The following is a 24434-nucleotide window of genomic DNA, read 5'->3' as shown; positions in this document are numbered from 1 at the left end:
CTTCTTATTCAGACAACATTGAAAGAGATGATTAAACCTCCAGTGAGCATCAGAAAACCAGGTAGACCAAGGGGAAAGAGAATTAGAGCATATGATGAACCTCCACCACAGGAAAGAAGAGTAGAAGATGAAGAGATGTGGAGAACCAGGTCACTATGAAAAGACCTGTGCTGGAAGAGCAGTTGGTTCTAATCCAAAGGTACCAAAGGCTAGAACCCGTGTTGATGGTGATACTTTCACAACTTATGAATCTGGTCCATCAAAGAGGAACAAGAAAGCTGCAAAAGTTGTTCATGGTTCATCTGCAGGTCAAAGTACCAGTGTAAGGGGTGCAACTAAGACCAAATCCAATAGCCAGAGCTGTGTTGGTGAATCATCTCAGCAAGCTGCTGCAAGATCTGAAAAAGGTGTTAAGGGAAAGACAAAAGCAAAAGTTGGAACTTCTCAAACCTCATGTATGAATCAGAACTTCAAGAAAGTTGGTATAGTTAGCAACAATGTCAACTTCACAGTGTCAGATCCAAAGAGCAAGAAGAAAACAAAGAAGTATGTGAAGATCTGAGTTGGTTATGTTGATTGAGTTTCATTTTGTGTAGAAGATATGTATGTTGGAAGTTTCTTTTTCACTTTGGATTGTTGGTGCAGTTTTATGATAATGAATTTTAAGACAATGTATGTTGGAAGTTTCTTTTGCATAATATTTTCAGATTACAACTTCTGTTTCATTACATTTTCAGATTTTTCTTAAACTCATTACATACTTCTAGTACTTTCCCTTTCAATGTCTCTTTTGTTTCAATTACAAGTGCATCTGAAGCCCATCTGAAAGCATCACAATCTTTTTTCTTACGTACCAGATATGCTATTTTCAGATTGTGTTGATTCTTACAAACCTTTAGTTCTAACTTTGAATTGCAGTTTTGTTTGAAGCAGGGGTGACTGTTTAATGGACAATTATTGAAACAGTGGTTCTCATCTCCACAGGCAATGCAGCTATGTTGGCTTGGAAGCTTGATTTGAAGTGATGTAGATGGAGAAGAAGCAAGATCAAACCACTCAAAGTAGTTGCAGGTGGCATTCAAACATTTGAAGAAGGCCCTTCCATTTGTTTGATCGGTTTTAGATCTCAATAATGCTCTAACTCCATTACAAGGTACATGTTTGCACCTTGAATATACCCAGGGACAACTCTTGGTTTCATGGTCTTCTTTGTCACACATATCACACTGCACCTTGATGCTGCTAGTGTTGTATTTTGATGAAGGATGAACACCACCAACCATTTTTAGATCTGAATGAAAATGAGACAAAAAAGAAGATATGAACTTCTATTACTGATTTAACCTCTTTAACTATTTATTTGATGCTGCCTAATAATTTGATGCGCCGCCTTTTTAGTCGTTTGTAGGTTATATACCCAATGCCGGAAGTCATTTAACTATTTATTTTAGCTAAAAATTAATATTGGATGGTTTCCGTCTGTAGTTCCGTACGCATGCATGTCCATAATAAGAGTTCTCGGCAATGATCTTTTTATAGAATTTGTTTGCAAGGAATCAAAAGAATAAACATTTTCAAATGCTATATTGTTATTTAGTGGCCAGTGCACCATGCATGCATGCAGGAGTTAAATCCACCGCTTGTTATTTAGTGGCCAGTGTATCCTAGGCACCATGCATGCAGGAGATGAATCCACTACGTTAAATAAATTTTCGTAAACATAGTCGGATTCTATTTACAGGAGCAACTCACCCTTGTTAATCAAGAATGTTCTGGAATAAAAAATAAAGCCTTACCGTTTCATAACAGGAAATTGAAATCAGAGTTATACATGGAATTATAACAGAGTTATATATGGAATTATATTACTTCACGTACAAGATGCTGTTATTATAAATAGGTACCACTACCTCTCTTATTTTTCACATTAAATTTTTCGTATTCTTTCTCGATCTCGCTCTCGCTCTCGGTGTTTATTGATTTTCTCTCGCTATAGGTATTGAATTGAAGGTATACTAAGATGACTAATCAAGCTGAATCTTCTTCTTCTTCGAAGGGAACGAAGAAGGATTTCAGTACTGCAATTCTTGAACGAAAGAAAGCAGCAAATCGGCTTATCGTTGATGAATCAATCGAAATCGAAGATGATAATTCCATGGTTTCCATACATCCTGCAACAATGGAAAAGTTGCAGCTTTTCCGTGGCGACACCATCATGCTCAAGGGAAAGAAAATGAAAGATACGATTTGTATCGTTATAACCGATGATACATGTGAGGAACCGAAGATCAGATTAAACAAAGTTGTTCGATCAAATCTTAGGGTTAGATTAGGTGATATTGTTTCAGTTCATCAATGCCCCGATGTGAGATACGGAACGCGCGTTCACGTACTGCCTGTAGAAGACACCACTGAAGGTCTTACTGGGAACCTCTTCGATGCATATCTAAGACCTTATTTCCTGGAAGCATATCGTCCAGTTAGGAAAGGCGACATGTTCCTTGTCAGAGGAGGAATGAGAAGCGTAGAGTTCAAGGTCGTTGAGACTGATCCTCCAGAGTATTGCATAGTTGCTCCTGATACTGAGATTTTCTGTGAAGGGGAGCCCATTAGAAGAGAAGATGAAGATAGATTGGATGAAGTTGGGTATGATGATGTTGGTGGTGTGCGAAAGCAGATGGCTCAGATCAGAGAGTTGGTGGAGCTTCCACTTCGGCATCCACAGCTTTTTAAATCAATTGGTGTTAAGCCGCCAAAAGGGATTTTGCTTTATGGACCTCCTGGAACTGGTAAGACATTGATTGCCAGAGCTGTTGCAAATGAAACCGGTGCTTTTTTCTTCCTTATTAATGGACCAGAAATTATGTCTAAGTTGGCTGGGGAGAGTGAAAGTAACCTTAGGAAGGCATTCGAGGAAGCCGAGAAGAATGCGCCATCGATTATTTTCATTGATGAGATAGATTCAATTGCTCCAAAAAGAGAGAAGACGAATGGTGAAGTTGAGAGGAGGATTGTTTCTCAGCTGCTGACACTTATGGATGGATTAAAGTCTCGTGCTCATGTTATCGTTATGGGGGCAACAAACAGACCAAACAGCATTGATCCAGCTTTGAGGAGGTTCGGAAGGTTTGATAGGGAAATCGATATTGGTGTTCCTGATGAAGTTGGACGTCTTGAGGTTCTTAGAATCCATACAAAGAACATGAAGCTTGCTGAAGATGTAGAATTAGAAAGGATTTCAAAGGATACTCATGGGTATGTTGGTGCTGATCTCGCAGCTCTGTGTACTGAAGCTGCACTTCAATGCATTAGAGAAAAGATGGATGTCATCGACTTGGAAGATGAAACAATTGATGCTGAAATACTCAACTCCATGTTTATTACCAATGAGCACCTCCGCACTTCTTTAGGAGCAAGCAATCCTTCTGCATTGCGTGAAACAACTGTTGAAGTACCCAACGTCACTTGGGAGGATATTGGTGGGCTTGATACTGTTAAGAAGGAGCTTCAAGAGACTGTGCAATACCCGGTGGAGCATCCTGAAAAGTTCGAGAAGTTTGGCATGTCGCCTTCAAAGGGAGTTCTGTTATATGGTCCTCCTGGTGGTGGGAAAACACTTCTGGCAAAGGCCATTGCAAACGAGTGCCAAGCTAATTTCATCAGTGTCAAGGGCCCTGAGTTGCTGACAATGTGGTTTGGAGAGAGTGAAGCTAATGTTAGGGAAATTTTTGACAAAGCCCGACAATCTTCACCTTGTGTCCTCTTCTTTGATGAACTTGACTCTATAGCAACTCAGAGAGGAAGTAGCGTTGGAGATGCTGGCGGTGCTGCTGATAGGGTTTTGAACCAACTTCTAACTGAAATGGATGGAATGAATGAAAAGAAGAGAGTGTTTATAATCGGTGCCACGAACAGGCCAGATATAATTGATCCTGCATTGCTGAGACCAGGCCGTCTCGATCAGTTGATCTACATCCCATTGCCAGATGAAGCTTCTCGGGTTCAGATCTTCAAGTCCTGCCTTAGGAAATCACCTGTGTCCCAACATGTTGACTTGCAGGTCCTTGCTAAGCACACTGAAGGCTTTAGTGGAGCTGACATTACAGAAATTTGCCAGCGTGCCTGCAAGTACGCAATTAGAGAAGATATCGAGAAGGATATTGAGAGGCAGAAGAAGAGCAACGACAATCCAGAGGCAATGGAGGAGGACGGGGTTGAGAATGAAGTCCCCCAAATCACGGCAGCTCACTTCGAGGAGTCGATGAAATATGCAAGGAGGAGCGTGAGCCACGGAGACATACGCAAGTACCAGGCCTTTTCACAGACCTTGCAACAATCAAGGGGATTCGGAGGTGACTTTAGGTTCGCTAATACATCATCATCTGGAGGCACCACTGCTGCTGAACCATTTTCTGCTGCTCCTCCTGCTGAGGAGGAGGATGACTTATACAGTTAGTTATTACCACAGTTTCTATGGCATTTATTTTACAGTACTAGTTTATTTATCTTATATGGATATAGGGTATAAGTTTAGTGAATGGGAACTCAGTAGGGACAGATTTTAAATATAGAGATTGGATTCACTGTTGATATTATAAATTCCATTCTCCCAAAGCTGAAATGCCAAAACCCCCTTTTGAGAATTTTAATGTATGTTCTGTTCCTGACAGTTGACACCCACACCAAAATGTCCATGATCATGTAATGAGCTTGTTACTTATGGAGAACATAATTTATGCAGGCAAATCAAAATAATAAGCATACCAGTAAAACGATACCACAGAATTCCCAGTTTTTTAAAGACAGTAGCAGTTGCACTCAAGAATTAACAGAAATAAGCTTAAGGCATTGCCTTGCCTTGCCAAAAGTAAACCACACAGTCTTAAATTAGCGCCTAACGAAGTCTCTAGACAAAGAAAACACCAGTATCTATTTATATGAGGTGGGTACTTTTTGTTGCCGGCCAATGCATAATGATGTGTGGCGAAGCTCTTGGAAGTGCTCTTAGCCGACTCTGAAATTGCTTTCGCACACTATCAGGCGAGTCAATAGCAGAACGAGGATGCAACGCCAGTTTCTTCAAAACCTTTGCATTTTTCAGCAAAAAACTCAGAAGTTTGAGCTCAGCATCACATCCTTCCACTTCTTCAATACTGACATACTCGAGGTGAGACAACATTCCTGGCAATGACAATCCTGCTTCCCAATCATCTCCAATGACCGCTAAGTTCGACTATATTGAAAAAAAAAATGATAGATCACTTTAAGGGTTTATACATGTAGAAAACTGAATAGTCGCTGTACGAGACAGACAAACATCGTTTATATTGTTACTGTTTCAAGAATGATGCCAACCAAATGAAATATGCAGAGCTTGGATATACATACCTCCTTTGCTGTAAGAAAAATGGAATTTATTTTAGGAGAGATATTGAGCAAGTATGCTATTGAACGCAAGCAACCTCTTGTAAACCACATATGTAGTCACAAACTTTGGAGATTACATAATCGAGGGGGTTGACATTCTGATATGTCAAGAGCTTGTGAGAGAACCTTGACAAACAATATAAGAGTCTGATAAATAATTGAAAACACAACTACTACTGAATATAGGCAATAAAACATAATCATTTCAGCATGTATGTTAAGACGATACCTCAAGGAATCCAGCTGATAATCTCATTTTCTCCACCATATAAACCGCTCCTAGATATTTCATCATGCGTTTAGCATACACATCTTTTTCCGCTGAAGGCAGTTTTAAATATGCTTCTGCACTCTCATCTTCCATTGCTTTGAGAATTATGTCAAAATCTACCCTGGATAGTGGAGAACAGTTTTCTAGATACCAATCTTGTGTCAAGGAAGATAAGCAATTGAATTCTTCCAGATTTGGAGCACATAACTTGATAGTGGTAGGCATGGTATTATTATGCGGCAAAAGATGTACATAGTGATTAAAATAATTGAACTTCTTGAGGCTGAGAGAATCCACAATCAAATTCCTTAGATCATCAGTTTGTATATCAGAATTAGCTATGACCAACGTTTCAAGAGCTGGACAACTTGAAAAGAGCCTTTTAGATAGTTCTACATTAGCGATTGAAAATCCACCAAGCCACAGAAATTTTAGCCGAGGTAAACACATTGATTTTGGTAAAGTAGTATCTACATATTCGAGAACGCGATACATTTGCATTTGCAGCTTGGTCAGTGATTTGCAATTTAGGAGTTGATGGGGAATTGCATAAGCCAAATGACGATCTGTGTTGTATATGGCCATTTCTTGAACATTATGCTTAATAGAATGAACCATCCATCTATTAACATGTCTTGTCATTATATCATCATATCTAAAGCTGTGCCAACATAGACTAAATCTCTGAATATCAGAGTCATCGTGAAGAATGAATACCAAGTCCACAAAATATACGAACCTCTCATCGTATTCTTCGTCTTCGGGAAATGATGTCCTGTCAAAGTTGAGAAACGGTAGAGATTTCCAAGTATGAATCCACCTTTTGGACAAAACACTAGTTTGAACCGCATACTTGGCATCAAGGAAAGATAAAATGTAGTGAATTAATCATTCTGGCAACCTACTGATTCTATCTTCCCCATTAGAAAACGGTGCATTTCTTGTTTCTTCCATTGTTGTAAACCTAAACTGGAAAGTAGTAAAGCTTAATCAACTTAGGAAACCCCCAAAAACTGGTTGTTCAAAACCCTAAACTCCAATTTTATTTGCAATTCAAAAAACCCTAGATTAGAAGATGGAAGAAAAGAAAAGAGTACCTTGAGTGTAGAAATGGCTGATCAGTAACTGACTCTTGATTGTCCAATGCTTAAACCAGAAACTCCGATCTGAAGCCTTGGAGTGAGAAGGTGAACAACCCCCAATGATATAATCTTTGCTTCTGATCACGGTAATAGCTGAAGATTATCAAGTTCAGAACCCCCTAAGCTCCGGATTTTTGCTTAGGACATCTGAAGTGGAAGTGCAAGAAGCACACTTGCAAAAAAGGGTTTCAAAGGAAGTGAGAAATTGGGAAATCGGAGGAGAGAGTGATGCAGTTGGAGGGAGCACTCGATTGAAGAGAAAATGGGAAATAGGAGGTTAATGAGAAGGGTTATGTTTTCATCGGCACTTAGCCATCTATTGTTGTCTGCTCTTTGGGGCATGCCATGGCTCATGTCACGGGTTCAAACTACCAAAATGCAACAACCAACCTTGACAATGGCACTATGCTCCACACAGTTCAACCAACTCGCCCTTAGTCAATTTTTTCACTTCTTGTCTACTTTATTCAGCCCATACCAAACACCGGTTCTGCTTGTTAAATAGTACCACATCACCTAGGGCAACCTAGAATCCATGCTTAATAAGCCATGGACAACCCTAACCTTGCAAGCCGGTTTTCGAGGTTAGTTAGGCCCATGGATTTCTAACACTGCTCACAATCTTTTGGAGGCACCACTGGTGCTGAACCATTTGCTGCTGCTGCTCCTGCTGAGGAGGAGGATGACTTAATTTTACAGTATCTATGTCTTCTATTTCACAGTACTAGTTTTAATTATTTTTTTTATGGGTATGGGTGACAAGTTTAGTCAATGAGGATCAGTTTCTTTTGATTAAGCCGTATGGACAAATATTAAATATAGAGATGGGATTCACAGTTGATATTGTAAAATTCCATTCTCCCAAAGCTGAAATGCCAACACCCCTTTTGACAATTTAATGTATATTCTGTTCATATCAAAAATCTGACAGTTGAGACCCGCACTAAAATGTCCATGATCCTGTAATGAGGGAGAAATCAAACAAATAGTCGTAATGGTAAAACGATACCACAGAATTTCCAGTTTGAGACAGTGGCAGTTGATGCACTTTAGAATTAACAGAAATAAGCTTACCAAAAATAACCAACTCGCTTTGCAAGCAAAAGTTAAACTGAAGCACACAGTCTTACATTAGCGTTAGCGTTTAACAAGGTCCCTAGACATTTCAGGCATTCTTTTTGCCAAAAGAAAACACATCACCAAAAAGAACAAAAAGTAAAACTATAGGTAGAAACCTGAAACTACTATGGTTCGAATACGACATCAATAGCTATTATTAGTTTATTTATATGAGGTGGGTACTTTTTGTTTCTGGCCAGTGCATAATTATATGTGGCGAAGCTCTTGGAAGTGCTCTTAGCCGACTCTTAAATTGCCTTCTCACACTATCAGGCGAGTCAATAGCAGAACGAGGATGCAACACCAGGTTCTTCAAAACCTTTGCAATTTTCAACAAAAAACTCAGAAGTTTGAGCTCACCATCACATCCTTCCACTTTTTCAATAGTGACATACTCGAGGTGAGACAACATTCCTGGCGATGACAATCCTGCTTCCCAATCATCTCCAACGACTGCCAAGTTCGACTGTATTAAAAAAACAAAAAAAACAAAAAAATGATGGATCATTTTAAGTGGGTTCATATATATAAAACTGAATAGTCTGAATGAGATAGACAAACATCGCAGAGCTTGGTTAAACGTACCTCCTCCGATGGAAGGAAGATGAATCTTATTTTAGGAGAGATATTGAGCAAGTATGCTATTGACCACAAGCAACCTTTTGTAAACCACATATGCAGTTTAAAACTTTGTAGATTACACAATCGAGGGGGTTGACAATCAGATATGTCAAGAGCTTGTGGGAGAACCTTGACAAACAATATAAAAGTCTCATAAATAAGTTAAAACACAATCACTGCTGAATCTAGGCAGTAAAACATAATCACTTGAGCATGTACATTAAGATAACAATCATATAAGAAAAGATGCACCATACCTCAAGGAATCCAGCTGATAAACACATTTCCTCCACCATGTAAACTGCTCCTAGAAATTTCATCATGCGTTTAGCATACACATATTTTTCCTCTGAAGGCAGTTTTGAATATGCTTCTGCATTCTCATCTTGTATTTCTGCTTTGAGTGTCATGCTAAAATCTACCATGTATAGTGGAGAACAATTTTCTAGATACCAATCTTGTGTCAAGGAAGATAAGCAAATGAAATATTCCAGATTGGGAGCACATAACTTGATAGTGGTGGGCATAGTATCATTTTGCCGCCAAAGACATACATGGTGATCCAAATAACTGAAACTCTTAAGGCTGGGAGAATCCACATCAAATTCCTTCGACTATGAGTTTGTATACCACAATCAAATATGGCTAACGTTTCAAGAACTGGACAACTTGAAAAGAGCCTTTCAGATAGTTCTACATTAGCGATTGAAAATCCACCAAAAGACAGAAATTTCAGCCGAGGTAAACACATTGATTTTGGTAAAATAGTATCAAATTGGGCACGACAATGCACTTGCATTTTCAACATCGTCAGTGATTTGCAATTTAGCAGTTGATGAGGAATTTCATAAGCCGAATGACGCTCTGTAATGTTGTATACGGTCATTTCTTGAACATTATGCTTAATAGCATGAACCATCCATCTATTAACATGTCTTGTCATTATATCATATCTAAAGCTGTGCCAACATAGACTAAATCTCTGAATATCAGAGTCATCATGAAAAATGAATACCAAGTCCACAAAATATACGAACCTCTCGTCGTATTCTTCATCTTCAAGAAATGATGTCCTGTCAAAGTTGAGAACGGTAGAGATTTCCAAGTATGAATCCACCTTTTGGACAAAACACTACTTTGAACTGCATGTTTGGCATCAAGGAAAGACAAAATGTAGTGAATTAGTCCATCTGGCAACCTACTGATTCTATCTTCCCCATTAGAATACAGTTCATTTCTTGTTTCTTCCATTGGTGTAAACCTAAACTGGAAAGTAGTAAAGCTTAATCAACTTAGGAAACCCCAAAAAAATGGTTGTTCAAAACCCTAAACTCCAATTTCATTTGCAATTCAAAACACCCTAAATTAGAAGATGGAAGAAAAGAAAAGAGTACCTTGAGTGTAGAGACGGCTGATGAGTAACTCTGCAAAGTTCAATGCTTGGACCTGAAACTCCGATCTGAAGCCTTTGAAGTGAGAATGTGAAACACCAATGTCAAAAAAAAGGGTTTCAAAATGGGAAATCGGAGGAGAGAGGGATACAGATGCAGGGAGCACTTGATGTAAGAGAAAATGGGAAATCGGAGGAGAATGAGAAAGGTTATGTTTTTATCAGAATAAATTTGCACTTAGTCATCTATTGTTGACTGCTGGAGTAATAATGAATAAACACCAAGTAGTAGAGCAATATGATGACTTATAAGGGCATAAAAGTATTGGATAACAGTAAGCGTAATCCACTCAGAAAAAATGCTGAAAATTCAGAATCATTGATATGAACCCTGGTGATAGTGCAAGGAAACCGTGCTAAAATCCAGTCTTCCCATGGAAAAGAAACAAAATTTGAGACAGCAAAAAATTACTTGGTTGTAGATGGAGAGTAAAACTATATAGTATCATGTTAGCGGCTGCTGACTACTTTCTTCTATTATTCTAATGAAAATTAATAATGACAAATTGCCACTCATTTTCAGTATTTCTGTATCAACTTTAAAAAATGGGTGGCAATAGTCAATGGCTTGTCGCTGATCCTACCAAAAAATAATTAATGTAATTAACAGATCCGCAGTATCACATTGCTGTTGGAAATGATTTTGGAGTAAAAGGCTAAATGGGTATTGAATTTGAGAAAGCAGACTCACAAACACTCGACTATGGTTTATGAAATGATAATTTTATTTCACTTTCAAAATTGTGGTCGTACAGACCTTACAAGACTCACTTCAATTTCTCACTCTTAATCACCTATACCTCACTTCGGGTATTCACTCACTTACAGACCTTATACCTCACTTTGTGATATCACTCAATTACACTTTCACTTGGTTGCACTACCTCCCTATTTATAGGTAATATAGCCAACCTAAGAATTCTCTAGATTTCCCTAGAGAAATATCCATCCCAACTAATTATAACATGTCCTAGATATTTCTAGATAGTTTAGACTCTAAGCTTTTGTACATTCATGAATATTCTAGTAAGCTTGGGCCCTAATAGCCATGAAGTCTCTAGATGGGCTAGAGTATTGTGGACTAATCTACAATAGACTAGTTGGGCCTAGATAATTCTAGACACTTCTCAACAAAAAATCAAGTTTACATTTTTAACAGCCGCCCTTAAACTTGATTTGAAGTAACTCCAAGAATTTCTCGTAATTTGACAAAGACCTCGTGCTTTAGTGGTTTCGTGAATATATCCGCAACTTGGTCTTGAGACTTTGTGTATTTTAGTTGTACCTTATTCTCCGATATGCACTCTCAAATAAAATGGTACCGTGTGTCGATGTGCTTGCTGCGGTCGTGGAACACTGGATTCTTTGCTAAAGCTATTGCTGACTTGTTGTCCACAAATATTGTAGTCGGTTCTTCCTGCTCTATTTTAAGTTCCTTCATTAAACTCCTTAGCCATATCGCGTGACAAACACACGATGCTGCTGCGACGTACTCAGCTTCACAAGTGGAAAGTGTGACGATCGGTTGCTTCTTCGAACTCCAAGTGAAGCCCGTATCTCCGAGGAAAAATACAAAACCAGTAGTACTTTTCCTTTCATCTAAGTCTCCGGCCCAATCACTATCACTATATCCAACGAGTTTGTACTTGTCTGATGACGAGTAAAATAAACCGAAATCAAGCGTACCTTTTAAGTAGCGACTAATCAGTCCTACTCCGTAGAGAATATCTGGCCTTGTACAAGTTAAGTATCTCAAGCTTCCAACAAGGCTCTTGTAAAGAGTCGGATTGACCTTCTCGCCTTCATCGATCTTTGATAGCTTGATTCCGCATTCCACGGGAGTAATTGCCGGATTACACTCCTCCATTTTAAATCTCTTAAGGATTTCCTTCGCATATCCTTCTTGAGATATAAATATTCCATTTTCTTGTTGTTTTACTTCAAGTCCGAGATAGTATGACATAAGACCAATGTTCGTCATCTCAAATTCTCTCGTCATCGTTTTCTTGAACTCCTCGAACATTGTCGGATTATTGCCGGTAAAGATCAAATCATCCACATATAGGCAGACGAGCAACATATCTCCCTTTTCATCCACCTTCACATAGAGAGCATGTTCATGCGGGCATTTCTTAAAATTATTTTCTTGGAAGTACTTGTCGATTCTGCTATACCATGCTCTCGGCGCTTGTTTTAGGCCGTATAAAGCCTTTTTCAACTTCAGGACTTTATTTTCTTGTCCTTTTACTTCGTATCCAGGTGGTTGCTCGATATATACCACTTCTTCAAGATGCCCATTTAGAAAGGCAGACTTGACGTCCATTTGATGGACTTTCCATTTATTTTGAGATGCTAGAGAGATAATTAATCTTATAGTTTCAAGACGAGCAACATGAGCAAATACCTCATCATAGTTGATGCCCTCTCTTTGTTTGTAGCCTTTTACTACCAATCTTGCCTTGTGTCTTTCAACCTCCCCTTTAGCGTTTTTCTTGGCTTTGTACACCCATTTCACTCCAATTGATCTTTCTCTTTTCGGAAGTGTTACAAGCTCCCAGGTGTTATTTTTCTCAATAGCCTGGATTTCTTCATCCATCACCTTTCTCCATTTCTCGCTTTTGACTGCTTCTTCGAAATTTATTGGTTCACTTTCTGCAAAGAGACAAAAAAGAGATATATTGTCTCCATAGATGTCATTTAAACTCCTCGTCCGTAAAGGCCTCTCGCTTGAGCTTTCATCTGCTGATGATGGATCATTCTGGTGCACCGCTGGAGGAGATGGAGGTGGTGTATTAGATGGAGATTCTGGTACTGGTGGTTGTTGTTCTTCTTCTTCTACGATAGGGAGAAAATTGTAATCCTTTTCTTGAACACCGAAATCCCAGACGCCTTCTTCATCGAACTCCACATCTCTTCTTGTGATGACCTTTCTATTGATTGGATTGTACAACTTGTATCCCTTGGATCGAGAGTCATAACCGATAAATATGTACTTGGCACTCCTGTCATCCAGCTTCGTTCTCAGCTGACTCGGCACATGAGCATATGCGATACTTCCGAATATTCGTAAGTGTGAGATGCCGGGTTTCACTCCGCTCCATGCTTCTAAAGGAGTCATGTTCCACACGCTTTTTGTGGGACATTGGTTTATCAGATAAACCGCACAGTCAACCGCTTCAGCCCAAAATTCCCTGGACACTCTCTTTGTCTTCAACATACTCCGGGCCATATTGAGAATTGTCCTGTTTCTCCTTTCGGCAACTCCATTTTGTTGAGGTGTATATGGAACCGTAAGAGGCCGACGGATTTCATTGTCTTCACAGTAAGACTCGAACTCCTTCGAGGTAAATTCACCTCCTCTGTCTGATCTCATAGCCACAATTTCGAAGCCGCTTTCTTTCTCCACAATGGATTTAAATTTCTTGAAATTGGAGAAAACCTCCGATTTTTGTTTCAAGAAATAAACCCATATTTTTCGACTAAAATCGTCGACAAATATGAGGAAATAGTTATTTCCACCGTACGATCTTGGCTTTATTGGTCCACAAACGTCCGTGTGAACTAACTCCAGTGGCTTTGTGGCTCTCGTCAGTGTTTCCTTAGGAAAACTTTTTCTGAAATGTTTTCCAAGTAAACATCCTTCGCACAATTGATCCGGGTGGTCTATTCTTGGCAAACCTCTAACCATATTTTGTTTGGACACTAACTTTAATCCTCCAAAATTTAGATGTCCATATCTAAGATGCCAGAGCCATGACGAGTCTTTCACACAAGCAGTCAGACATCTCGCGACGTCATTTTGATTGTTCAGATAGAACATCCTATTTCCCGTCATTGGCACTTTGGCAATTAGTTTTCCTCTCCTATCTCTTATGAAAAGACTAAGGTTTTCCATGTTCATCCTATAGCCCTTTTCTAAGAGTTGTCCCAAACTTAATATATTCATTTTTACGTTAGGGACATAATAAACATTAGAAATAAATTGATGGCTTCCATTTTTTAATCGAATCAAAATTTTTCCAAGACCACTCACCGGAGTTTTCGCTCCATTTCTGAACGTCACATTGCCAGAAACTGATTCATCAAGCTCCACGAATTTCTCCTTCATGCCGCACATATGGTTGCTTGCTCCCGTATCAAGCACCCATGTACAGTTTTCATCATAGTCACCACCTTTGCATGCCACCAACAAGGTATGGTCTTCTTGATTTTCTTTACTAGCGTAGTTTGCTCTCTCCTCGACATTATTTGAAGAAGATCGACAATCCGAAGCATAATGACCAAGTTTATGACAGTTATAGCATTCGACTTGAGATTTGTCATACCTTGGCCTATTATTGTTGTGCCATGAATTATTTCCTCTGCCACGACCTCTTGTGGAGCTCGACCTATGGACCCTCTGATCATCGTTATTTTGCTTGCCTCTTCCTCTTCCGCCGTATTAGCCGCGTCCTCTTCCTCTAGCATTACTACTAGAGCTCTCTCCTTTGTCTTTTAAAGTAAGCTTAGCTTGTAAAACTTGTTCTACCACTCCCTCTTTATTTCTCTTTCTCATTCTTTCTTGATGGGCTTGAAGAGATCCCATGAGCTCATCCACGGTCATGGATTCGACGTCTTTCGACTCCTCAATTGCAACGACGATATAATCGAATTTTGGAACAAGTGACCGTAGTATTTTTTCGATCACACGACTATCACCCATGACCTCGCTATTTCTTCTTAGTTGATTAACAACAACTAAAACTCTTGAAAAATAATCCGATATTAATTCGGACTCTTTCATGGAGAGAGATTCGAACTCACCTCTTAGAGTTTGCAACCGCACCTTCTTTACTTTGTCCACGCCTTTGAATGAATTTTGCAAAATCTCCCACGCTTTCTTTGCATTAGCGTCTCTTGATATCTTCTCGAATGACGACTCATCCATTCCTTGATAGATGAGGTAGAGATCCTTCTTGTCTCTCTTTCTTGAAATGCGCAGCGCATCTTTTTCATTTTGCGGAAGCGCCGCTTCATCATCCGGTTCAACATAACCTTTCTCTACAATCTCCCATGCATCTTGCGAGCCTAATAACGCATTCATTTGAATACTCCAATTTTCATAGTTATCTTTGGTGAGTTTAGGTACATGAAACGGAAACATTTCACTAGACATTAGAATCTTATGGCTCTGATACCACTTTGTTGGAAATGATTTTGGAGTAGAAGGCTAAATGGGTATTGAATTTGAGAAAGCAGACTCACAAACACTCGACTATGGTTTATGAAATGATAATTTTATTTCACTTTCAAAACTGTTTCGTACAGACCTTACAAGACTCACTTCAATTTCTCACTCTTAATCACCTATACCTCACTTCGGGTATTCACTCACTTACAGACCTTATACCTCACTTTGTGATATCACTCAATTACACTTTCACTTGGTTGCACTACCTCCCTATTTATAGGTGATATAGCCAACCTAAGAATTCTCTAGATTTCCCTAGAGAAATATCTATCCCAACTAATTATAACATGTCCTAGATATTTCTAGATAGTTTAGACTCTAAGCTTTTGTACATTCATGGATATTCTAGTAAGCTTGGGCCCTAATAGCCATGAAGTCTCTAGATGGGCTAGAGTATTGTGGACTAATCTACAATAAACTAGTTGGGCCTAGATAATTCTAGACACTTCTCAACAAAAAATCAAGTTTACATTTTTAACAATTGCTACTCTCAATCCTATGCAAAAAAACTTGGGCATTTCTTCGTAATCTGGATATCTCACAGATGGAGGAAAGAGCCATATTCATATCATGTTCAGATCATCCAAACATGGCAAGGGAAATGTGTATTCAGGATCTACATGACGAATCTAAATAGCTGATGAACTAGCAAAGACCTTGTAAACAAAAAGTGATTATGATGGGGTTCTCAGAAGTTAAAACAGCAAACTAGGGCAATCTGCATCAGATTAGGTGGTCAAAATTAGCACCAGAGCAAAAGCAATCAACTTTTAAATTTACTCAGGAGATTTATTTTAGTAAGCGTTATATAATAATAATTAAATTACTGATGCAATTACCTATCCTAAACGTGTTGCATCAATGAAATAGTAAGCTAAAATACAGAAAAGATCGCAATCTGGACACTTCAAATTAGCATTCTAGTTATGCGCTAGAAACTAATAGATGCCTTACTAGCAATGTAGGATGTTTTAAAGCTTTCACTTATTCCAGACCTTTACTGCATATGCCCATGCCCTTACTTTTTAAAAACAAAAGCAGTTCCCTACAGTCTGCGTCGCATTCTTTCACTAAAATTAGTTTGATTATACAATTAGATATAAAAATGAGTAACAAAGCAAGATAGCTCAACTCCAGGTTAAATAACACACACTAGATAAAGATGTGATCGACAATGCAAGAAAGAAAAACAACTAAAACAATCTAACAAATTGTAAATTAAATAGGATTCAAGATAAGATGCCCTGTCATTACTAAACAGTCACAAAATGAAACCACTATATATCCTTATGGACTTCTTCCTTTCAAATGCTGCTTGTCCTCTCTAATCATTTCTTTTTGTCTCCAAACTTAACTCCATTCTTCCCGTATTTTCTTCTCCTAAAGCTTTCAATGCAACTGAAGTTTTCATGTGAGGAAATGGTGAACGATGAAATTCTTTATCAAGACTGACAAGCATCTCCAGAGAATACGATTTCAAGTTGTGGTATACTTGTATTTTCTTCTCCTAAAGCTTTCAATGAAACTAAACTTTTCATGTGAGGAAATGGTGAAAGATGAAATTCTTTATCAAGACTGACAAGCATCTCTACAGATGACGATTGTAAGTCATAACGATAGACAGTGGTATCTGTGTGTCTCGTTCTGAAACACAGAACTGCACCATTGTTTGTAATGGAAAATGGTTCCATATCACCCAAGTTAAACTCTTCACTGCAGCTTATTGACTTGAAATCTACCTCCCAATTCATGTCATAAGTACCTTTTTCCTTAAATAACCATATGTCAAGAGACCTATCAGTTTTGTCTCTCATATAATTGACACACATCAAACTATCACCCAAAGCCCCAACAAGATTAAGGCTTACATCCCGATTTGTACTTTGTGGAAGTGTGGGTAATGAATTTTCACGAATCTTTTCATCAACCAAATCGAAGGACATAATCCTCCTTTCCTCCCCACATCATATCCAATGAAGAGCTCCGTTTGCAAGGACACCTATTCTTGCAGAGCTAATTCTAGAGTTGAGTTTTCCAACATTTCTCCATCCATTGCCACTGCCTAGACTGTATACCTCGATTTCTAAAGAATTGGGTGAATTGGGTTCTGGATCATTTATTCTAACAACTTTATACTCATTAGTTGAAGCAAGGTAACCAAAACCATGGTACACGCACTTTAATGTAAACCCTGAAAGAGCAGCGTGCTCTTTAGTAATGGGGTTCCAAATAACAAACACACCAATATTATGAAGACAGATTAACCCGTTCCAGGAACCCACAAAGGTATAACAATTGAATTCAGGGGGTAAATTGATCCTTCTAGTTCTAGTGGGTGTGTCATTATTCTCACTGTATTCAACATAGCAGGCTTTTTCCGAATCATCAACGGAAGATAAGAGACGATTTGAATGCTTTTGAGAAAAGGATGGATGACGAACAATATCTCTCCAAGTTTTCAATACAAATTTGGATTCCAAAACCGATTCGGTGGGTAAACGTGTTAAGATGTCTAGCATGATGTTTACTGGGAGTTCCATTGAAAACTTTCGTTAAACAGAAGGAAAGGAGATTTACAGAGAAAAGAGACATAAGAATAATCTAGGGTTTCAATGAAATGAGGAGAGAGTAAAGTACACTGATGAGTTTTTAGGCTGTGGTGGCGAAGCTAGGTATTCAACAATCTTGGTATACGGGCGGCATGATTTAGTAGAGGGGCGGCATTCTAATAGGACAAAAAGGGTCATTACATGATCATTCAAGGTGTCCCTTATAAAATAAAAACTGGAAATGACAAATTAACCCTCATGATTGATAACCTAGTTTAGTGATGATAATCAAGTTTAGTGTTAATGATTAATTTCACTTATATTAACTCAAAATCAAAACAAAATCAGATTTTTAGAGTTAAAAAAAAATTCAAAAGGAGAAGAAAAAGAAAAACTTTTGTGATATTTGTGAAAGCCTAGATTTTGATTCACTCAACCAAAATGAGTGATTCCAGTGACCCGGTATACTTCTAAATTATTTCCCATCAGCTTTTTCTCGCTCAAAATTATCTAAAGTACGTAACAAAATCAAAACTTTTAAATTTTCAGAAGAACTTACGATTGCAATTTTGCTCGTGACCAACCGTAACTCTTGGTTATGGTTCGTAATTTATCGAATACCAACCGTTACTGGTTAAATTTAGGGAAGATCCAATCGTAAAACCAGTTACGCGGTTGGTAATTAAATTTGGAAAAAAAACCGTAACTAAATTACGGTTGGTAACTAATGAATCGAGACCAACCGTAACTACCCTACGGTTGGTGTGCCAACTTAACTTTTGAACCGTTAATCATTATTTGATAAATTCTTAAGACACAGGATTATTTACGGTTGGTATGGTTGTTTGAGTAACAAACCGTAACTCAATTACGGTTGATAAATATGATGCAAATACAAACCGTAACTGAACATATTTCTCAAAATTAAGAACTTACGGTTGGTATTTGAGTTTAAACCAACCGTAACATCAACCCAATCTACAGTTACGGTTCGTATTTGAGTTATTACCAACCGTAACTCACATGCAACCAGAAATTTCAATTTCAATTTTCATACAAAACCCTAATTTTTGATAGAAAATTAACTTAAATCCAACAAACAAACTAAACCCTAACTGGGTTTTTCCAAATATTTTTCAAATCGCCGATTAATCGAAGACGATGAAATTTTCAGTTTTAATGGAGGTTACGGTTGATGGAGGAGAAGAGAAGATGAAGAAGAAGATGAAAAAACTGATTTGATTTTTTCTGATTCATTAGGTTTAAAAAAAAATTGATTTGATTTTGGTTGATTTAAGGTGAAAAGGGTAATCTACTCAATTTACATCCCCTTTAGGACATCCCCTAACCAACTAAAGGGACATTACTATCACAGTGTCGCCCCTCTACTAAACCATGTCGCCCCTATACCAAGATTGGTATTCAACTCGTGGGGGGCTAGAAACAATTTTTATATAAACATGTGGATATAGCGGGCTAAATGCAAAATATTAGTGGGCTCATTAGAAATTTAGGACAAAAGCAAAGGTGTTTTAAAGGTTTTTCTAATTTTAAGGGGTTAGAGACATGATTAGTTAACTCTTCTTAGATCCGCTCCAGGCAGTGGAGAACTAGTAGATAAAATTATTGAAGAAGGTCCATGGAACATTGATGGTAAAGTATGTATCTTGTTTGATTACTTTTAGGGACTGATTCATCAAAATTTTTATTCAAACAATCATATTTACTGGATTGAGCTTAAGTATCTCCAACCAGAACATATGAATGTGAAATCAGTTGAAGGAATGGGGAAATTGTTGGGTGAGTTTCTTGCAGTTGAACCAGCTAATATTATCCCAGATGATGGTACTCCAATGAAGATATCTGTTAGAATTGAGCTAACAACTCCTCTAAGAAGAGGTGTCTTAGCAATATATCATTGCAGCAGGGGCTACTAAATGGGTCAAATTTTTCTATCATAAGCAACCAAGTAAAATATGTAGAGAATGCTTCATTATTCATCATTCCAAGGATGCTTGTAAAGATGTAGCTGTGTACTTGAAGGAAGCACATGAAAAGCCCTTACCTTTTGGAGGAGTGGGTAGAATCAAGAAGAATATTATTGTGCGTTCAAAAACTAGTGCCACTCCTAAGCCAATGGCTAAGAAACCTGTCAAACCTGCTTCTTTTGTTCCACCAGTAGATGGCAAATTAGTGAAGATGCAGACATTTCAGGAATCAAAGGATGTTGAAGAAATATGTTAAAGAAGGAGAAAGATCTGACAACAATGATGAGAACTTAGAGAAACTGACAACAACCAGAATCAAACTAAAGGACAAGCAGTCTGGAGACACTGTTGGGGAGAATGGGGTATTTTATGAACTCAAAACTCTTGATCCCGACACTCTTTTTCAACATCAAAAGTTATTTTTAATCTTCTACCCCTATTTCTTTGTTTGGACTAATTTTCAAAACATGAAGATTCTGTCTTGGAATATCTGTGGGTATGGTAATAAAGATACTAGATATCATTTAAAAGATTTGGTTAGGTCTCATGATCCTTATATTATTTTTTTGATAGAAACCAAGAATACAACTAGGAAAATGATACAATACTTAAATCCTATGTGTTTTCCTAATTTTTCTTTCATTGATCTTATTGGCCTTTCTGGTGGACTATGTTTATTGTGAAAAGATTGAATAGATATCACCATCATTGAGTGGAAACTAAATACTTTTCAATGTAAGATAAAAATGGATTCTATAATTGATTATTCTTTACTCAGCTTTGTGTATGGTGCTCTTGATGATATTGTAAGAAAAAATCAATGGGATTTTATGCAGAACATAGCTAATCAGGTAAACTTATCTTGGATTGTAATTGGTGGCCTTAATTTTATCTTGTCACAGAATGAAAAACAAGGTGGTAATCATGTTACTCAAACTTATCTGGATAAGTCTAATGATATCATAGATAGTAATAGTTTGCATTCTATAAATTATATAGGCAATACATTTACTTGGACAAACAGGAGACAAGGACATGAGCTCATCTTAGAAAGGATTGATAGGGTTGTTGCTTACTTAGATTGGCAACACAATTTTCCTTCTGCTATAACATATCATCTAGTTCCTTTAGCTAGTGATCACTGTCTTATTTTGTTAGCTACTGCTAGAAAAGATACTAAAACTCATAAACCTTTTAGAGTAAACAAAATGTGGTTCAGGGACCCTTCCTGTAAGGAAATTATAGCACATAATTGGAATGCTAATATTCAAGGTTCTGCTCCTTTCAAGTTAACTAAGGCTATCTTTCATACAAAACAGATTCTTAGAGAATGAAATTATAATCATTTTGATGTTATCAATACTGAAATAAATAAGGTTAAGTCCCAAATTGATATTATGAATGCTCATAATACTAATCCTTTGGATGCTGATTTTGTTAGACTGCGGGAAACCTTGAATTATTGGTATGATGTGGAAGCAGATTATTGGAAGCAAAGAGGTAAGGATGATGATCTTAAATTAGGTGATAGAAATACTGCTTATTTTCACAATAAGGCCAATTTTAGAAGGAAAAAAAAACCCAAATAGATTCCTTACAAAATGATATAGGGATTTGGCTTACTGAAAGAGTAGATATTGCTAAAAACTTAAAAGATCATTTCTTTAATATGTCTAGAACTTCTAGTCCTCCATATCTTAGTAATTATCATGGTTTCATAAACCCCTGTATTACTCACAAAGATAACAATGCCCTTACTGCCATACCAACAATAAATGAGGTTAAGAAAATTTTGTTTGCTATGAAACCATGGACCACTCGTGGCCCAGATGGGTTTCCACCTGATTTTTACCAAAAAATGCGGGACACTGTTGGGGGTGATCTAGTTAGAATGGTACAATCCTTTTTCCAATCTAAATGTTTGTTAAAACAAATGAAACACAATTTTGTTTCTCTTATTCCTAAGAGTAACTGTCCCAAGCATGTTGTTGACTGCGGACCTATTTCTTTGTTCAATACTTCTTATAAAGTGATATCCAAATTATTGGCTTTTAGGATCAAAATTATTCTAGAAAAAACCATAACACCAAACCAAACTGCTTTTGTGTCTGGTAGATGTATCACTGACAACATTATTATTGCTCATGAACTTATTGACTCTATGAAAAAATTAGAGCTAAAAAAGGTTGGATAGCCATTAAATTAGACATGTCTAAGGCCTTTGATAGAATAAAATGACCTTTTTTATTGAGCACTTTAAGAAATCTAGGATTTTGTGATGAGTTTTGCATGATGATTGAACAATGTATTAGTAATGTCTCTACCTCTATTCTCTTGAATGGTTCTCCAGGTGAAATTTTTCATCCTCAAAGAGGTCTCAGGAAACGAGATACCTTATCTCCTTACCTGTTTATCCTATGTATGGAATCCCTTTCCAGGGCTTTGCTTAAAGCTGAACATAAACAATTAATTCATGGAATAAAAAATAATGATCATTGTCCTCCAGTTTCTCACTTGTTTTTTGCAGATAACTTTGATTTTTGCAAAAGAAAATAGTAAAGAAGCAAGAAAACTTGTGAGTATCATTGAGCAATTTAGCGTGTTCTCAGGTCAGTCTATGAATTATCAAAAGTCTGGTATTGCTTTTAATATAGGTGTCCCCAATAATGTTAAAAATGAAGTTTCTAATATCCTTATTATTAAGAAATTAGCTTTGAATGATAAATATTTGGGTGTGCCTTTGCTTTTACAGAAAAATAAAACTCATTTTTCACTCCTCTTCTTGATAGATATGGAGACAGATTAGCTTGTTGGCAGACTAAGTTTTTGAACTATCCTAGTAGAACTGTTTTAATTCAATCTGTTCTAAGTAGTCTCCCTTCTCACCACATGTCTGTTTTTCCTATACCTAAAACTATCACTGATAAAATGGACTTTATTCAGATGAGGTTTTGGTGGAATAAGCAAAAAGGAAAAAAATGATATTTTATAAAGAAATGGATTGTGGTTTCTCAACCTAGAGAATTAGGTGGCTTGAATATAAAACAAATTGATATTATGAATTTAGCTTTACTTTATAAGCTTGCTTGGAGATTGCTTCATGCTCGGGATGATTTATGGTATAAAATTATGAAAGGTAACTATTTCCCTCAGATGGACCCTTTAAATGATGCTCTTCCTACTAATGGTTCTTGGATTTGGAATGGGATTTGTAGAGGTCTTGACATTATAAAAAAACCATGTTGTGTGGGAGTTTGGTGATGTCTCTTCAATCTTGATCTGGAAAAATAAATGGGTACCATCTATTTCAACCAATATAAACAGTCAATATAAGTCTAGCAACATGAACACTGTCTCTCAGCTTATTGATACAGACACTAATTCTTGGAATATCCAAACTTTGAATGCCCTATTTGATCATAATATTGTGAATGCTATCCTTAGTATTAGGATTCCTTTTGATGGAAAAGATTATCTGAGATGGCAGCCTAATCCTGATGGTGTTTTCACTGTAAAATCATCTTACGGAGCTATACTTGATAGTAGAAATCAAAAAATTGGTTTCACTATTTATTGGAAGCATTTCTGGAAAACTATACTTCCTAGTAAGATTGTCTTCCTCTAAGAGATAAATTGTCTAGGCATTGTCCCAATATAGTTTATCTGTGTCCTTTATGTGACAATCATACTGAGAACATGCATCACATCTTCCTTGATTGTATTTTCTCTAGAACAGTCTGGAATGCTATTGATCCTGCCATGATAAATGTTATTTCTAATGTTAATATCCATAACTAGTTGTGTTCTTTGTTCCAGTTTAATAATCAACAGGTACAGAATGAAACAATCCTTAAATGGTTTGGTTTTATCTTGTGGCACATATGGAAAGGCAGATGTAGAAAAGTTTTTGAAAATCAGCAGGAAAATCACAATCAACTTGTTCTTATGATTAAAACTGATTCTTCTGAATGAAATGCTAGTTTACCTATTGCTGCCAGAAACACTAATGTAATTGATGTGCAGGTCACTAGAGTTTGGGAGAAACCTGACAATCCTTATATAAAAATTAATTGTGATGCTTCTTTTGATGAAGTTATTACAAAAATAATGGGTATTGGACTAATAAGTGGAAATTTTTCAGGTAACTCAGATGGAGCTAGATGCTGCAAAGACAAAGCATTAGACCCTGAACAAGCGGAGGCAAAAGCTATGTTAGAAGCTGCATTTATGGCAAATAGAAAAGGGTATAGGAATGTGCATTTGGAAGGAGATTGTCTGAATGTTATCAATGTTTTAAAATGGGAGCATAGAGTCAATAAAATGGACCACTAGAAACTTAGTTATTGATTATGGCAATGTCTTAAATTTTTTTGATGATTGGAAATGCACACATGTGCATAGAGATGTGAATCATGTTACCCATACATGGGAAAAACATGGTAAAGACATATTGTCTGAAGTAGAATGGTTAAGTCATCTTCCTGACTGGGTGATACAATGTATCCATAGGGATGAACTCATGTAATTCTTCATCTCAATAATTTCAAATTTTCGTATTTAAAAAAAAAAAAAAAAAGTGGAGAACTAGTAAATCTGGGAAAAGTGGTATTCCAAATAGGATATAAAATGGGGATTTA

The 24434-nt window shown here is 37.2% G+C and overlaps 4 protein-coding genes and 1 pseudogene across 4 annotated transcripts; 2 read left to right on the top strand and 3 right to left on the bottom strand.

Annotated features, from left to right (window-relative positions):
* The first annotated feature begins 1763 nt into the window (after positions 1-1763).
* On the top strand, positions 1764-4456 carry LOC113318941 (cell division control protein 48 homolog E-like). Its single transcript, XM_026567232.1, has 2 exons — positions 1764-1900; positions 1997-4456. Exon 2 carries the CDS (start codon positions 2021-2023, stop codon positions 4454-4456), a length of 2436 nt encoding a protein of 811 aa, XP_026423017.1. The 5' UTR covers positions 1764-1900; positions 1997-2020.
* Positions 4457-4933: 477 nt separating this feature from the next.
* On the bottom strand, positions 4934-6658 carry LOC113315943 (annotated as a pseudogene).
* A 7813-nt stretch (positions 6659-14471) lies between these two features.
* LOC113315941 lies at positions 14472-15185 on the bottom strand. Its single transcript, XM_026564183.1, has one exon. It carries the CDS (start codon positions 15183-15185, stop codon positions 14472-14474), a length of 714 nt encoding a protein of 237 aa, XP_026419968.1.
* Positions 15186-17224: 2039 nt separating this feature from the next.
* LOC113315940 (F-box/kelch-repeat protein At3g23880-like) lies at positions 17225-17800 on the bottom strand. Its single transcript, XM_026564182.1, has one exon. The coding sequence runs from the start codon at positions 17798-17800 to the stop codon at positions 17225-17227; it is 576 nt and encodes a 191-aa protein (XP_026419967.1).
* Positions 17801-20543: 2743 nt separating this feature from the next.
* On the top strand, positions 20544-21131 carry LOC113315939. The gene has a single exon (XM_026564181.1). It carries the CDS (start codon positions 20544-20546, stop codon positions 21129-21131), a length of 588 nt encoding a protein of 195 aa, XP_026419966.1.
* The last annotated feature ends 3303 nt before the right edge of the window (positions 21132-24434 follow it).

The sequence above is a fragment of the Papaver somniferum genome, chromosome 10 (genome assembly GCF_003573695.1).
Source record: "Papaver somniferum cultivar HN1 chromosome 10, ASM357369v1, whole genome shotgun sequence".
Classification (NCBI taxonomy): Eukaryota; Viridiplantae; Streptophyta; class Magnoliopsida; order Ranunculales; family Papaveraceae; genus Papaver; species Papaver somniferum.
This window is presented reverse-complemented; position numbering and strand designations above follow the sequence as displayed.